The following is a 16,815-nucleotide window of genomic DNA, read 5'->3' as shown; positions in this document are numbered from 1 at the left end:
TAAAACAATTGCCCAAAGGTAGGGCATCACTTCCAAGATAGCCAACGATAAACAAGTGCAGTGAACTTTTTGTCCAAAATACAGACTCAATTTTTCACACAGCTGTTATCTTGTTTTTTAACACAACTCATTAATATCGACGAGCATCAGGAACCAGTACTCCCCTTGCTTACTTGTCATCGTCTTCAAAGCGGATGGCAGCGTTCCCACTGGCCCACCTTCATCTCCTCCAGCGTTCTCCTCCTCCGGCCCACTGGCTCCTCCCAGTGACCTCCTCCTGGCTGCCAGCCAGCCAGCCAGCCCGTCTCTGCTTCTGTTTGCAAGCAGAATCCCCCCACTGATAAATACTTCCAGCGGGCCCATTAATAACGCTCCGTAATTGAGAGGTACGGCGTAGAGTTAACTGAACCAGGACGTCGCGTTCTTGTGCGTTTATGGGTTTCAAGCTGTGCGTTGGAGCTGCTTGGCCTGACAGTCACTGTGACGTTGAGTCGCAGTGAAACACAAATAATGTTCTTCTCCGTTATTTATGTGAGGGCTAAAGACTGAGAGCGCTTTATTTAGCGACTCACCTGCCTGTGACAGAAGCTGTTCTTCGGCTCCGATCTTGATTTTCCTGCGCAGCAGCAGCAGAATCATTTGTGGTGCAATGATAAAGCGCTGGTGTCCGGGCCACTGGCACCAGCAGTGATCCACAGGCTCTCTGCTGGACACACCCTGACTACTTGGTTCGGTCGTCTCATCCATCTCTTCCCTCCCCACCACCACCTCTCTCACACAGCCAAGGATTTCGGCACTGCAGTCATTTGTTGTCTCTGGATGAAAGGGAGAAGATGCCCTTCTGTGACACGTTTTAAGCTCAGACTGTTTCCACGTACCTGCTAGGTAGAGGAGCACATTTTACAGGCAGGGTAGTCTCTTATTTAAGTGGACTGAATGATAATACCACACCTAATGTGATTTAGCTTTATTATATATTTCCCCTAATGAAATCCCTGCTTTGCAGTCGATGCCGCTGCTCGGTCTGCTACTCCCACTGCCGTATTTCACCCGACACATCTGCCAGTTTGTGCAACAAGGAAGTCCAAGATGTTCATCCAGCTTCCTGGTGGGATCAACTTTTGTGACGTTTCACATCCAAACTGGGAATTAAAGCGAACCGTTCCTTTCAGAACTTAGACTTAGACTTAGACTGACTTTATTGTCATTTTGCATGCACAGGGTGTATACAGAACGAAATTTCGTTGCATACGGCTCAGGACAATGTTTTGAGCTTTCAATGTTGTGAGGTTACTCCAGAATAAAATAAAATACAGTATAAAATATGAATATAAATATAAATATAGAATATAAAGTGCAGTAATGACAGTAAAATATAAGTTATTTAGCTCTGTACATGTGCAAGGTATAAAGTGGAGACCAGTTTTTAAGTGCAGACCAGTTAAGAGTTCAGCAGTCTGATGGCAAGTGGGAAAAAGCTGTTTCGGAACCTGGTGGTCCTGCACCGGACGCTGCGGAACCTCTTTCCAGAGGGCAGCAGGGAGAACAGTCCATGGTGGGGGTGTGAGGGGTCACTGACGATGTTTCGGCCTCGGGACACGCAGCGCTGGGATGAAATGTCCTGGATGGAGGGAAGGGGGGCCCCGATGATCCTCTCTGCTGTCCGCACCACTCTCCTCACGTTCTTCCAGTCGGAGGCGCTGCAGCCTCCACACCACACAGAGAGGCAGCTGGTCAGAATGCTCTCTATGGTGCTTCTGTAGAACGTCTTGAGGATGGGCGGGGGCAGGTGTGCTCTTCTCATCCTCCGCAGGAAATACAAACGTTTCTGTGCCCTCTTGGCCAGAGACGTGGTGTTCACAGTCCAGGTGAGGTCGTTAGTGATGTGCACCCCCAGGAATTTGGTGCTGCTGACCACCTCCACAGCCGAGCTGTTGATGAGCAGTGGAGCGTGGCTGGGCCGGTTCTTCCTGAAGTCGACGATCATCTCCTTCGTCTTGTCAACGTTCAGGATCAGGCTGTTGTCTCTGCACCAGTCCACCAGCTGCTCCACCTCCTCTCTGTAGTCCAGGTCGTTGTCGTCTCTGATGAGGCCCACCACCGTTGTGTCGTCCGCGAACTTCACGATGTGGTTGGTGGCGAACCTGGGGACGCAGTCGTGTGTCATCAGAGTGAACAGCAGAGGGCTCAGGACGCAGCCCTGAGGGGAGCCTGTGCTGAGGGTGATGACATCGGAGGTGTGTTGTCCGATCCGGACTGACTGAGGTCTGTCGGTGAGGAAGTCTAGCAGCCAGTTGCGCAGGGGGGTGCTGAAGCCCAGGTGTTCCAGTTTTCCTGCTAGATGCTGTGGGATGATTGTGTTGAACGCTGAGCTGAAGTCCAGGAACAACATCCGCACATGAGTGTTCTTCTCCTCCAGGTGAGCCAGGCTCAGGTGTAGGGCGGAGGAGATAGCGTCCTCAGTGGAGCGGTTTCGGCGCTCAACTGAGCGCCGAAAGAACGCTCAGTGGAGCGCTCAGTGGAGAACGCGTGTCTCTTTACGTCTTCGAGAGGACAGAATTAAAAGTATCCCGATCATTTGAACGCCCTAAATCAACCTGAGCTGTCACAAGATGAGACGATGCATTGTTTCCTGCCAAGCAGCTTACTTTGCAACACCGAGCATGCTTATGCGGTTGTAAAGATTGACCTTACCCTGTTCGGCGGACGCACACTTCGAGTCCACCATGAGCATGAGTGGACCTCAGCACAGGATGCCCAAGTATGTGGGGCCTTAAACCAAGGCAAATATTTGCTGTTCACTCTCACGTCCCTTAAATAAGTTAAAACAAAACATTGAGGTGTGAAGAGTTTTTAACTCGAGCGTCCATGTTCATACTTACCCGTTTTTCACTCAGGGTCCCGGTCTAATCCGCTGGATAATCCAAGCGATTAGGCACACACACCCAGCTAGCCATAACAGTGATGTGTTGGCATCAAGGTTTATTGTCCTTAATCATGTACAATATACAAAAATATAGGGTACAAAAAAGTTCACAGTGTCTAAAAGGCAGTGATTATAGTCTACACGACAGGTCTAACAGTACACCTGGTAAGTTGCATAGAAGGGGCACAGAGCCTCACATCGCCGGGGGCCGGAGCTCAGAACGACCAATTGCGTGTAGAGCTTTTAGACCGGGGCCAATAGAAAATCAGAACGATCAAAATGATCCGTTTGTTTCCAGTTAGCTTATTTTATTTGATCCATATAGTTTTTGATTCCCGTCAGTGGTACAGCCAGTCAATCTCGTTTGTTTGGGCAGCTGGGGGAGGTCGCGTCAGCCGCAGGCGGTAGGTCACATCACGGAGCTCCGACCCCAAACAAACCGCAGGGTTTATTGTGTACTTAGCTGCTGCACTTTTTTTTTTTCTTTAAACAACTATAAGGCTTCTCTCTTTTTTTATTTTTAAACAAAATGTTAGCTATACAATATACAGAGTCATTTACACATTCCTCTTCAGGGACATTGAATGGGCAGAAGGCTGCTGCTCCTATATACAGAGAGAGCTCTCATGTCGTGCATGTACATTAGCTTGAACTTGAGTTAGCCTGGCCGAGTTAGCATTCTTTGATCAGTGAAAATGCCCTTTTACAAACCAAGCTATAAATAATGTACATTCCACCAAGAGGCGCAACGCTTGACTTACGATTAACATCTCGGACGCGAAACAGAAAAAACAAGCTGAACATCTGAAGAGTGACAGAATTTGGAAACACACACACAGATAAAAACCGCCTCGTATGGATGAGAGCATTTACATGGTACAAAACAAAGCAACCCTATTGTTTTCCTTTTTTGTTGTATTTTTTTCTCTTTCCACGCTAACAGTTCCCACTTTCACACATTCATGCATTCATTTTCTTCTAAGCAAGCATAAGTTTTTATTTATTTTTTTTAATTTTTATCTTTTCTATTTTCAAGTAGGGGGTGAAAGGGATTGGTTTCGTTAGTATTCATATAAAAGAAACCCCCCAAAAAAGGAGACTTTAAAATCCATTGTTTTATTTTTGCAACATTTCACGTGGTGACGATGCATTTGTTACGAAAATGAAATTAGAGAAGCAAGAATTATTAATCAGTTATATTCTTATTTAACAAAATATTCTCCTTCTATGCTACAGGTCGTTGTGAACAGAAAACCGCCGTAAAAACGAAACATTTAGAAAAGAACAAGTGCCAGTCTGCTAGCTTATTCTACCGTCATAGAAAAAAGCAACAACAAAAAAAACCCGATCCAGTTCTTCAGCACACTGGCCATATTTGATATGACCACTGAACTATTTAGCACTCAGTAGAATTGCATTCATTCAGTGGAGAATTAATTGGAGAATCAATCAATCCTCGTCTTCGGGAGTCCTCGTTGTTCTCGGATGAAACAAAAAGAGATGAAAAAAACAAAACAAAACAGAAATGGGAACAAAATTCACCCCAGGCACCCGCGGCATTCCCAAAGCTTTTGCAGTTCCGAACAGCCCCACCAAATTCCCGGCTATGACCTTCACACAACCACCTCCTCGTCTTCCAAAACGGGACGGGGACTTTGATGGAAAGCAGATTTAGACAATAATTCTCTCCAGCTGTGGGTGACGGTGCTTCGTGTGAGTTTTCCCAAACAGCCTCACAAAAGCTTAATCAACTTTAAACTTCTTATCTTTCCCGTCACGTGAAAATACCAACAACGGGGAGGACGAGAGAGCGAGCGCTTTTCCTCTCCCACTCCACCGCGCTGATATCGATCTGTAATTTATTTTGTCATCGACTTCATTCAGTTTTCTCTTTTGTTGTCGTTGCCTCGCCCTGCGCTGTGCGGCGAGGACGAGGAACACGTGTGCCCATTGTTCTCCGAAACTGCTTTTGTTGTTGAGGGACTCCAGTTCATTACAGGCCAAGAATGTTGTTTGTAATGGAGAGCCAAAAATCAAAAAGGTAACTCTTATCCCGTAAAAAAGTTAACTTTTTTGTTGTTGTCCCATCGGTGTTTGCAGACGGGGGTCGTCGACCCGGCACCTGCACCGAAGCGGTCGCAACAATCTCCTCAAAGCCAGAGTTCGGCCTTTTGTTGACTTTCTTTTCACTTGTTCCCCACATAAAGCGCTGGCGTTGACACAGCATCATCCCCGACAGATTCCTTACAAAAACACACGCCCCCAGACTGGTTGCATAAGTTCTTGACTTCACCAGGAGCTGGGCTTTTGTAGTCCGAATCCACGTCTCTCGACAGGAAGTTCCAAAAACAACCCTGAAAACACAAACTCCACCAGGCAGAAGAGACTATGGGTTCAGGGAGGTGACGGCGTAGAGCACAGAAACGTTGCCAAGCTCTGAACAACATTTCTGTTCGCATTGGTTCACTTATGTCACCATGGTACCGGCGTCCATTTGGGGCTGAGGGGAGAGAGCGGGACGGGGGTAGTGGAGGGTCATCGGCGGGCTGCGTATCAGCTGTTGTTACTGTTGTTGTAGGTTCTGCATGGTGAGGGGGAGGAGTTGGGCTGGTAGTCAAACTTGCCGAGTGGCGTGGGATAGTAGGTGGTTGTGTAGACGTTGGTCTGCTGTAGCGGCGTCGGGTAGAAGTTGGATCTTTCGTCTGGCAGCAGGTTGTTCTTGTTCAGTGTCTGGAATGAAACAACAGAACGAATGAAGAGCTTAACATCTGCTCTTTTCTTAGTCAGCCATATTTGTTTTTTGTGCAGCACTATTCTACTGTAATACAACTTTTACTGTTTTCCTGTTTCACGTGTTACAATTAGAGAGATGTTTTCAACTTTCTCCAAATTAAGAACTTTATATCTGTGTGATAGGATCTTGTTAACTGTTCAACTCTTCCTCCAAATGTTCTATAGAATATAATTCAGAACTTTGTGAAGGCTGCTCTAAAACATTGGCTTTATTATCCCAAAGCCAATTTGAAATCAATGTAGAGGTACAGTAATGGTCTATGTCCCCTAGGAAAACCCATTTGTAACAAAGCTCTAACTTAATGTTCAAGATGGCGGATGGTGGCCTCCATGCTTTGCTCTCTCGTACTTTGAATGTGAGTTTCTTTTAGGGTGTTTTCACACCTGACAGTCCGGTAGACTTGGTTTGATCGGGGAGCCAAATGGTAACATTTGTTACATTTTCAGCTGGTGCGGTTCACTTTCCCACAACACTGTGTCAAACCAACCAAACCCTTCGAAAAACCCGTTCACTTCCTCGCCTGTGGTGGTGCTGCACCAAAAACCGCTGAAGGAAACAACATGAAAACCTCTGTAGAAGACACGAGCGCTTCACAAAATTCAAACAAAAATGGAGTGGCATCAGATTTTAGCAGTTGTAGGATTACTCTTATCTTTAAAAAAAATCCCAGAATGCCCTGCTCTATAGTCCGCTTCCTGCTTTTGCCGCGGTCGTTGGTCTGCTTGGCATCGACATATGCATGCAAACCGCGCCAGAGTTCACTTCAGATGGACCGACGTTTGAGGAGAGTAAAGCACCCTTACTCTTTGCTGCTCTTCTCTGGCTACTTTCACCCAGAGAAGGACTCCTAAATCAAAATGTCCTCTCTACATATTTATTCTCCAATTTGCTGAAGGCGCAGCGCTCCGTATATGATTTACCAGAAATGAAGACAAGGTTAACAGGAAGGCATCCTTGTCAAACTTTAACAGCGGAGACCGTCCACACCCTTGCCCTCAAGCCACCTAGCTAATGTCCGCTTCCTGGCAAACGAGAAGGTCAAACTGCTGCTTCTAGACTCAAAGAACTACAGCACAGGGAGTTTTCATCTAGATAGCTCTTTTAAAGCTCACTTGACTCAAGTGATGTAATCTCCTTGTGGTATAGAAAACAGACATCTGGAAAATCCTTAAAGTACTATTAAGCATAATGAAGAACATACTGTAGCTACAACATGGACTGCAACAATCCATCGCTGTGGGTCGGTAGAGAAAAAGAATGTCTTGATGTTATTGCTTGCGTATGTGTGTGTTTATAAGCAAACAAAATCAAGGTAACAAATCTAATCTGAATCAATCGTACTCAGTGCTCTAATACATAGGCTGACAGGTATCTAATGGAGCAATCAAGAATAAAAACGAGTCCAAAGCCCACGTTTTATTTTCACGCCATAGCCAACTCGCGAGTAAAAGCCGAACATTTTTCAGGGGAAGCTTTGACTAATGTAATCCCATCTGAACAACTCTGGAGACCAAAGCAGGCAGATAATCAGGTTAGAGTCGGTGGAACTCACGGTCGGGGAGCTAACATAAATTGGCCTGGAGCCGAGGGAACCCGCCGCACAAAAGTGGCGCTGTGGTAGGTAGACACCGTCTGCGCATCCGGCGGGGTCCGGACCCCCCGCATCCCCCGTGTTCGTTAAAAGCTAATGAGTTCAGCATTTAATACCGCAGTGGTTTTCGGTGCCGTGTGCAGCCAACCGCAGCGGTAACCACGAGGATTCGGCAGTTCTGCGGCCGTCGTGGCACAGAGAGCGGGGAATCAGGAACGAGCCTTTTCAGTGCCACGTTTTAGATGTCGGGCTAAAAAACTAATTGAATTGGGATTCGGTCTGAGACGGGCCTAACCTCCGCAATATGTATTTGTCTGCTTATCATCAAACAGTTTGATTTGGGGGAAATTATGTTACTCGTTATTGAATTGCACTGAACAAAATACCACACTGAGTCATGCCACTTTAAAGACAACAAGGATGCTCACCGAGGTGCTGTACAGAACAAGACAAAGCAGAATTAAAGGAAGACAGACTAACGGTGAGAAGCAAGGAGACAGCCAGATTAAAAAAAGTGATAATAATAATAAAGTAATCCAATAAATGAAACAAATAAAATCAGTCTCAGGCCACAAATGTGACCCAAATCCCATTTTTCCCCTCCTATGCGCCCCACATCCAACTTTCACATGGCGGTTTGAATGACCCAATTTAAATTTTTTTCACCCCTCACTCCAAAAATAAATAAATAAATGAAAAAACATCAGATTTGTGCCTCTTTCATATCTGGTACTAAGTTGGATACTCATCCTGGTTCACATCCAGAAGAGGCTGCAGCTATTAGCTGTACTTCCTAGATCTTAGCTTCCTTCGTCTCCTTATGATCTTGTCATGCATCTTGTTTCACATCATTCATTAGTGTGAATGACCAACAAAAAGAAAAACAGATTTCAGCAATCATTTGGAATTGAGCATTGAGACCTGCTATGTGAGCATAGTCAAAGTCTCATGTGGGATGCAGTATTTAGGTAGCCGAATGAACACAAGCATTAAATAGAACCGGACGCCACGTGTTTTGCGTTTGGAGAAAGATTAGATGACCAAACATCCGCTCCTACCTTAAACTCCATGGGTGTGTACTTCTCGTTCTTTGGTGTGGTGTTGCCTTTGTAGTTGAGGTGGTTCGGCGTGGTCGGGTGAATGACGGCGGACTCCTGCGAGGGCTTGTGGAACCGTTGGCAGTAAACGTAGATGAGGAAGGACAGCAGCCCCGCCCCCAGGAAGCAGGAAACGCCGGTGGCGATTAGGTGGATGGAGGTGAAGGCTGACAAATGAAAACGACACGGGAATGTCAGCAAAGGTCTGAAATATGTTTTATTCAGGTGAGGAGATTTACATATCACCCAATATCGCCGTAACGATCAGCATATTACCCTTTCACAAAAGTTGGTACTCGGGGAAAAAATTGGTGTGCTCTTCAAGTCGGATCGGTATGCTGTGATAATTCATCCCGACGCCACGACTTTATTCCCTTTTTATGAAGAACAATTTCTTCTCCTCTGGAGCCATTTTCCTTTAGAACCGGTTCAAAGATGACATGCAAGGCTGCTTTATCCATTTATAACTCTGTACGGACATCTATAATTGGTTGGGGTGAAATTTGAAAGAGCGATTACGTCATATGCCACCGTCCTATTTGAATTTTTTATTCTTTTTTTGTAGACATAAATGAAGCAAGAGGGATGGATCTGACTGAGAAAGCGAGGGCCAAATTAGGAAGTAGCTAACAATAATTCCCAACCTGGGATTCGTGGGGAGTGTGTGGGGTTTTCAAAAGGAAAGGTCAAAAAGAAAACCACAACAGTTTCCGCCGGAGTTGATCTAGTTTTGAGGCGATGTACAGATTTACCTTTGCAGGAAAAATCTTTGTGAGGGAATGAATTACTTTAGGAGTTGCTGACGTTGGCGAGTGCAACTTTCACATTTCCACCACCTTGATAAGTGCTAATGTCTTCTGTAAAATGTCAAACTAAGATCACTTTTTACATAATATTAACATGACATGCTAACAGCTGAAGATCTGGGCAGCAGAGAGGATATTTCACAGTAACACGTCCTGGGTGACTTGGTGACAAGCGCCGCTCCTCTCCAAGTCTAAATTAGTTAAATTTACTTTAAATTAATATTTAGAAAAATTTGCCTTTTCTTTTTTTTTTTTTTTTAAACATTCTGCATTTAAGAGGATATAATAAGGAAACTCTACTTTTTACACGGCTGGTTCCATTAAGTTCCCACATGTACAATATGCTGAAAAAAACTGTTTACCAAAACATCTATTTTGACCTGATTCAAGTGTTATCACCTCAATTATGCTGCTGCTGCCAATGTTACTCTGCTCCACTATAACACACAACAGCTCCTAAATGCCTGCTTGGAAATTTCCACGCTTGGATTGTCAGGTAAATAACATCTGAATGATTTATTTCTTTCACAACCTGCTTTCAACAATTATTCAGGGAACTTTGGAAGGACCGTTTAATTATTATTATTATTTTTTATCTTTAAGTCTATCGAAAAACAAAAATGGACCAGACTCGTAAGAGTGCGATTCTGCCGCTGGAATTTGACAGCGAGTGAAACGGCAAACATGAAAATGCGCATTCGATGCATGAAAACACACACGGCGTTCCAGACATCTGTGGGAAACGAACAGGGAGCCGGAGGGGCAACGAAAAACCTGAACATGCGCTGGGCTCGGACGAGCCGTTAATCCACTTACCTCCGCATTGTTGGTCCTTATCAAAACCAGACGCCGGGAGAATGACTGCGGAGAGGAGAGGAATACAAGTCAGGCACACAAACAGGCATGCAAACACACACACACACACACGCCGACACATGCATGTGTTCGCTGTGCCCCGGAGAAACGGGCTGCAGAGCACAAACGCCGACTGTGAAACATGCAGGAATGAGAACATGAAATGAGGAACATGAGAAACTGAAATGAGTTCGCCGTGTTGTTGTGCGCAGGGTCCATAGGGATCAGTTTTAATTTAATGTATCGGTGAAACCTGAAACTCCCTCCCAAGTTTCGCTGGACCTTTCTTTACTAGAGACGTTTTACACCAGGAAAACAACTTTACTTGTCCAGTGCTTCCTGTCTTTCTGCAAACTTTTTCCCCCGAAGCGAACAAGCACGTGCATGTGTGTCCGTGCGAGTCAACGCGTTTAATTGCAGAACCGCATTTGCTGATTAATTTTCTTTGCTAATATTTCTTCCTCCTCCCCTCCCTCTGCAGGAGACCTCCACCGATCCTTCCACGGCCTCACCGAAATGTGCAATAAAGTCTAGTGTGATTTGCTGTTTGTGACGTCCCATTAATATTAATCGCCTTCATCTCGGCTCGTTAGGGATTCAGAGACTGGAGGGTCCCGCGCTGGCGGGCCACCAGAGATCATTTCGGGAGAAAGTTTCTGAGATCCGCATCAGCATAACAAGGTGTGCTGAGGGCCGACCGGGTGAACTGCTGACTTACTGAATTGCACGCAGACCTAATTATGCGCAATTAACAAACAGAGACCGGCTTACAGCGCCAGGATGTGAACTACACACACACACACACACCCACACACCCCTACTCGCGTTTGTGTTTACCTAAGCTTATGACCGGGGATGACAGTGGGGATGAATTTTAATCACAATGACTCGTATTGAATGACAAGACGAGTCCTAGGGGCTAAAAGGTGAATCCAGTGTTTTGTTTTTTATTTTTAAAAAGAAGCTCCTTGCAGCATTTTGTAAGGAGAAACAAACAAAACGATGCGTTGAACATACAATCGTATGACTAAGAGCGATCGAAACAGTAACAAACTACTGCTTAGACCAAACTGCTTATCCATATCTAGATATTGCTGGACCTGACCTACTGCTTCCTCTCACGACTAAAGTAAAATACCCAGGAGGTTTTCAGCTTCAAAAGAATAATACTGGGAAAATAAAAAATAAAACACAGTCTTTCTTTCTAGGTGAACGGAATTAGAGCGCCCTTTTGTACGTGTCGTCACCAGCGGCGAAAATGTATGAAAAGAATTAAAATAAATGAATTCCTTTTAATGATGTGTGGGATGACACACATGTTTAATGTGTCATCTGGTGGAATTAAATATGCAGTTTTAATGCAGCTGCTTATACGGATGTCTTTTTTTTCATTGATCAATAGCACAATGACTAGCCTTCAAAACAAACGCACCTGTTTTTTAGCTTGTTGAAATTTAGATTTTTAAGTCAATCAGAATTTTTAATGAAATTTCTGAAGGATTACCCTTGCATTTCACTCCTGAGGTAATAAAAATATTTTAGAGGGAGCCATTATTCTGACTCAGCAGGCGGGAGAAGGAACCATGTTCACTTTTAACCACAAACAGAGATTAGCATGGTAATCAAACTCCCCGTTGGAGCAATTGCACTAAGAAGTGTCACCGATTCACCTTGTTTGAGAGCTATAAGAAAGACAGGAGTATTTTCTGTCCTATCGTTACAACATGAACATGTAAATATGGCTAAACTCTGCAGGAACCATGTGCTTTGATCTGTTGAAGCTACAAGGCTCACATCTTGTGAGGAGCAAACACTCCAGGTGAGAAACTAAGGGTGAAGATGTCGAAAAGCACCAGATTCCCCACTGATAATATTTTTGGATTATCTGTGTTACCAGAGTATCAGACTCTCCCAAATGCCATGGAAACCTTGTTGAAGTGCATTGAGAAATCAGGACACAAATGGTTGAGCAGATACACAATCACCCATCATTCTGTATGGGTGATTCAATATTCTGCAAAGGAATATTTCCTGAAGGGGGCAATGTTGCGCGGATCTGCTCATGGGTGCGTAAACTTACACATTCGTGTGCCACTCTGCAGCACTTCTCAGCGGGTGAATGAAATCTGGTAAAAACAGCAGCGCCCTCAACTCAGGTAATATAAGGAATCCACCAAACATTTGGCTGGTTTTGCAACAGAGCGGAGGAAGGCTAACAGTCTCCAAAGCAGCATTTCCATGGGAAAAGGACTTGGATTAAACAAAGTCTCCCGGTAAGCCGTTCACTGGACTCAGTTGAAATGTAATTTGACTGTGGTTTTGCATTTGATAAAAAGAAATGAAGGATTTATTGAAGGAACAGTTTGCACTGCTAGTTTTTTTTTTTTTTTTTTTTTTTTACAGTTTGACTCTATTAAAAGTATATTTAAGATATTGAATGTAAAAACTTATGTCCTGAGGAAAAGAAAAAAATGTAATTCTAAAATGTTTGGATTTGTTTGATTCAACCAAACACAGAATTCAATTTAATACTTGGATTCATGGTTAAAATTGTGACAGAAGTGTATGTCTAAGGTTAAAAATGGAATTGGTCATTAAGATAAAATATTAACTTTAAACCAAATGTTTCAAATGTATGTTAAAAAATTTTGTATGGGTTTTTGTAGGTTTTTCACCTACAGATCACTTTGTTGTGATCATGAGACCATGCCATTAAAAAGGCTGGGACTGTTACGCATTCATTTTGATTAATTAATTACATATATTTTAATGTGTTAAAAATTGCTTTGCTTTTGTTTGTTACACATTCAAAAGTCCAGAGCTGGAACCGCTGTATTTGTGTTTTCCTGGTACGGCGCGTAAATCAGCAATAGACGTCCTCAGCGCCCACACAGTCCATATTTTTATAGAAGTTGTTTTTTTTTCAAAGTTCAGTGAATTATCAGAGGTTCCAGAAACGACTGCAAGCTGAATGGGTAAACTAGCACTTTACAGCAATCTGATGGTTGAACAAATATCTTTGTTGTTCAAGTCACATGTCTATTTATTCAATGAATTAGCAACAAAAAGGGTTTTTGAATTGAAAATGTTGCTCATTTTGCCTATGCGATTAATTGGGCTTCTAATCGAGCCCCACAGCTACTCCTTCTGCGTTCGAACAGCCAACCTCGTGACATCGTGGAAGGAGAGTCGACTGGCTCACCAGGGATTTCATTGCAGTCCCTGCGCTGGGTGCTGTTCCCCACACAGGGGGCGCTCCCCGGAGCGCCGCATACCCGACTCCTGGTTTGGAAGCCAGAGTCATCGCAGGCCGACCACAGAGACCAGGCCATCCATCCGCCTGAAAACAGAAGGAGAGGGAAGAGAAATCAAAAATAAAGAAAGACATTCAGAGGGTTAAGTTAGACCCAGAATGGACTGGAAACCATGTGGCCTCCCCCAAGCGGTCACCACCAAGCAACCCAAACACACCAAAAAGAGGCAAAAAAAAAAAGAAACCTAAAGACTGTTTAGTGCATAGCAGAGATATTTGTCTCCCAAGCCAGGCTTCAGTCCCGTTTCCCCGCAGCAGGCAACCAAGCAGTAAACAAAAGCTCCTATCCAATAGGAGAAAAGAAAAAAGAAAACCTCCCGCTTTCAGAGCCTCCCTTTGAACTATATACTTGTTGCACTCTTCTGCCCTGCATTCAAGAGCAGTGGAGTGGAGGGGGCACAGGGTGCAGCGATGAAAGACCGATGAACAAAGTTAGTTTGGTGCTCAGCTTGCTCCACAGCTTTGGCAGAAAGAATCTCTGTCAAAAGAAAGAGGACGGACCGCTTTTACCTCTCCTGTCAGTCCCGGATCGACCAACCTGCCGCTTTGTGAGCACAATCTGTTCTCTCCCGTCAGCGAAAGCCTCTGGGCAAATAAAAACACCAAGCAACTGTTATAATATCCTCCGCTCTTGTTCGTATTCCATCCAGAAAACCCAAGCTATGCACAGCTCACATGACGACATGTACCAGAGAGGCTCCCGGATATCTGCTGGTGACTGGGTTTCAACCTTGATCGACTCCGACATGACCAGCCGTCGAGAAGCGGTACTGTGTCGCACTTACAGCAATCTTTGGTGGTAATAAGTGAAGAAGAAAATGTAATTTTTAATGTCGGTGAGATACTTTTGGTCACAGAGACGGTAGAAGGTGTGGAAACTGTCGAGACATGTCCAGTGGTGGAGAAAGTACTCAAAAAATGTACTTAAGTAAAAGTACAAATACACAGGCAAAAATGTACTCAAGTAAAAGTCAAAGTACCACATTAACATTTTACTTAAGTAAAAGTAAAAAAGTACTGGCTTTTAAAAATACTTAAGTATTAAAAGTAAAAGTACTTGCTGAATACATAACCTAATCGCTAATATCATTAAGTGTGCCGATAGTATTTAATTTGAATACATCATAAATGTGCCATTTTAATAAATAATGTCACAGATTAAACATGTTCTTATTGTGTTTATTCTCTGTAAGAGTTTAGACTTAAATATGTGATTCTATGCATCATAATTTCAGGGATGGAAACATCTTATTTCCTGTCCTAACGTAGCATGAACTTCATTAGTGACATTTATTTAGAAAGAAATCCAACTGAAAGGGGATGGAACGAAGGTGTGGGGGGGAAGACATGCAATCGAGGAGCCACGTAGCAGAGTTGTAGTCAAGACCACTGAACACGAGACCAAGACCAGCGCCCTGCGCTACATGACACAATAAAATGAAGTGCACCTATCAAAATTGGTTCTCAGATTGATCTGAAAGATCCACATTTCCATAAAAACACCTAGATATAAATACTTAGAGCTGAAATATATTTAACCAGTATCAATTACAACTCATTTCATTCTGTTTTGCTTTCATCGCTGTGCTACAATCCGCAGAGGTCGCCTGCCATCCCTATAAAAATAACGCCCTGGGCGGTTGCCCATATCAGAAACCACAACTGTCTGCACCATTAAACCATGAAACATAGCAATTAACTGTAATTGCTATGTTACAATTACAGTTGTAATTGTAACATTACAACAACACTATGAACACTGTCCAACGGCGCAACAAGCAGAAGGAGCACCATGACTGTTCTCATCCTCCCTCCCACTGCATGTTTGCCACCATGACAGGAGACAAAATCAATCAATGAGCATGCTCTGTGTTCATACGTTCAACTTTTACTTATTCGGCAATTAAATAAATGTGTGTGTGTGTGTGTGTATATATATATATATATATATATATATATATATATATATATATATATATATATATATAGCTATATATAGCTATTGCAGTGTATACAAGAACAAAGAACGGCTCTCAGTGAGGCTTCAGTCCCATCAACCTTAGTGAAGATCCGTCCAGAAGAATCGGATCGTTCCTGAATCCACACAATAATTCAGCGCATGAGTGACAACTTTTTTTCATCGCAGATGCAACATGTGTCTCAGTACAGCTAGCTTTGCTAGCATCACGTCCACAGATCTTACCTTTCTTTAAGCTTTCCTTCCAAGTGACGCTAAAAGTTGGACAAAATCCCACCGTCTGTGAAAGCGAAGCGCTGCTGGTTTTACATGTCGTCATATCTTATGATTTATGCAGCTATTATCGATTAGTTAGACATCTTCTCCCGCTCAGAGGAAACCACTGCGCATGTCTGGAGCTCCGCGCTAGTAAAGGGGGAGGCGATGGGTGACAACAGACACTAAGTCACGTTATTGCTTGGATTTTACGGCGCCACCTTAAAGTCCCTGAACTTCATATTTTAACGGACAAAAAGAGAGCAGTGCGACTTGGATGTAACGAGTAACGCGACACTTTTGTAGAAATGTAGTGAAGTAGAAAGTACAGATACTTACTGTAAAATGTAGTGGAGTAAAAGTAGAAAGTACCCATTATTAAATCTACTTAAGTAAAGTACAGATACATGAAAATTGTACTTAAGTACAGTAACGAAGTACTTGTACTTCGTTACTTCCCACCACTGGACATGTCTGCCATTCATTCAGGCTGCGAGACGGCGAGAAAGAGTGAGACTTACAGAAGATACCGAGAAAACTTAGGGGTTATTGTAAATGGTCGATTTAGAAATGCTGGCAACTTTAGTAATGCCAATTGTGTGAAGTGTGCTATTTTCATAATGTCAGATGCTAACACACTAGCATCTGACATCGTCTGAAGCTTTTCTGTGACACAAGAGATATGAAGTACTAATCCGGAGTGAAAGCGTACAGGCCCAGAACTCACGACTGTAAGATTTACGCTTCGCCTTCAGAGACAAATAACAAAAAAAATGGCGGATAGCATTGTGCTGTGTCGTGCTGCTTAACCTGTTTAGCTTAGCACAACTTCTGATAAGGTATATCTACATTGTATGAGCACTTTGCTCATGGGAGACAGGTTACTGGTGGAAGCCAATGAGGTGAAACTTCAGTGTCAAAAGCTCATCCGTGTTTGATGGCATGCTAAAATGACAGCGCCATCGAGTGGCCTGGCATGACAACTACAGCTGACTCAAGGTGTCTTGCTGGTGCAGACTAAACGCTGAACTTTTTCCCAATCAATATCAGAAAGTATTAGCAGTTTTCAGGCAGCAGAGCAATAAGCAGGTGGGCTGAATAAACTGATTACTGCCTGACATGTGAGCAGGTATGCACACAAACAGACTGAATAAGCTTCAGCATTACAGATCTAAAGGAGAAGTCCATACTGGCAGGTAA

General features: G+C 43.7%; 1 protein-coding gene across 2 annotated transcripts in view; it reads right to left on the bottom strand.

Moving 5' to 3' along the window:
• Positions 1 to 2,965: 2,965 nt before the first annotated feature.
• The window catches only part of sema5ba (sema domain, seven thrombospondin repeats (type 1 and type 1-like), transmembrane domain (TM) and short cytoplasmic domain, (semaphorin) 5Ba), a 235,817-nt gene continuing 221,967 nt past the window's right edge, over positions 2,966 to 16,815 (bottom strand). Inside the window, exons 20-23 of one of the 2 annotated variants that reach the window (XM_032566937.1) lie at positions 13,272 to 13,409; positions 10,031 to 10,075; positions 8,370 to 8,575; positions 2,966 to 5,656 (exon numbers count right to left, since the gene is read on the bottom strand). In XM_032566937.1, the coding sequence (XP_032422828.1) occupies positions 5,480 to 5,656; positions 8,370 to 8,575; positions 10,031 to 10,075; positions 13,272 to 13,409 (566 nt within the window). In that variant the 3' untranslated portion in view covers positions 2,966 to 5,479. The remainder of the gene's footprint in view (positions 5,657 to 8,369; positions 8,576 to 10,030; positions 10,076 to 13,271; positions 13,410 to 16,815) is intronic. The other variant, XM_032566938.1, reaches the window with a different exon arrangement.

This window comes from Xiphophorus hellerii, chromosome 7 (genome assembly GCF_003331165.1).
Source record: "Xiphophorus hellerii strain 12219 chromosome 7, Xiphophorus_hellerii-4.1, whole genome shotgun sequence".
NCBI classification, from domain to species: domain Eukaryota; kingdom Metazoa; phylum Chordata; class Actinopteri; order Cyprinodontiformes; family Poeciliidae; genus Xiphophorus; species Xiphophorus hellerii.
The sequence above is the reverse complement of the archived record's forward strand: the minus strand, read 5'-3'. Positions and strand labels throughout refer to the sequence as shown.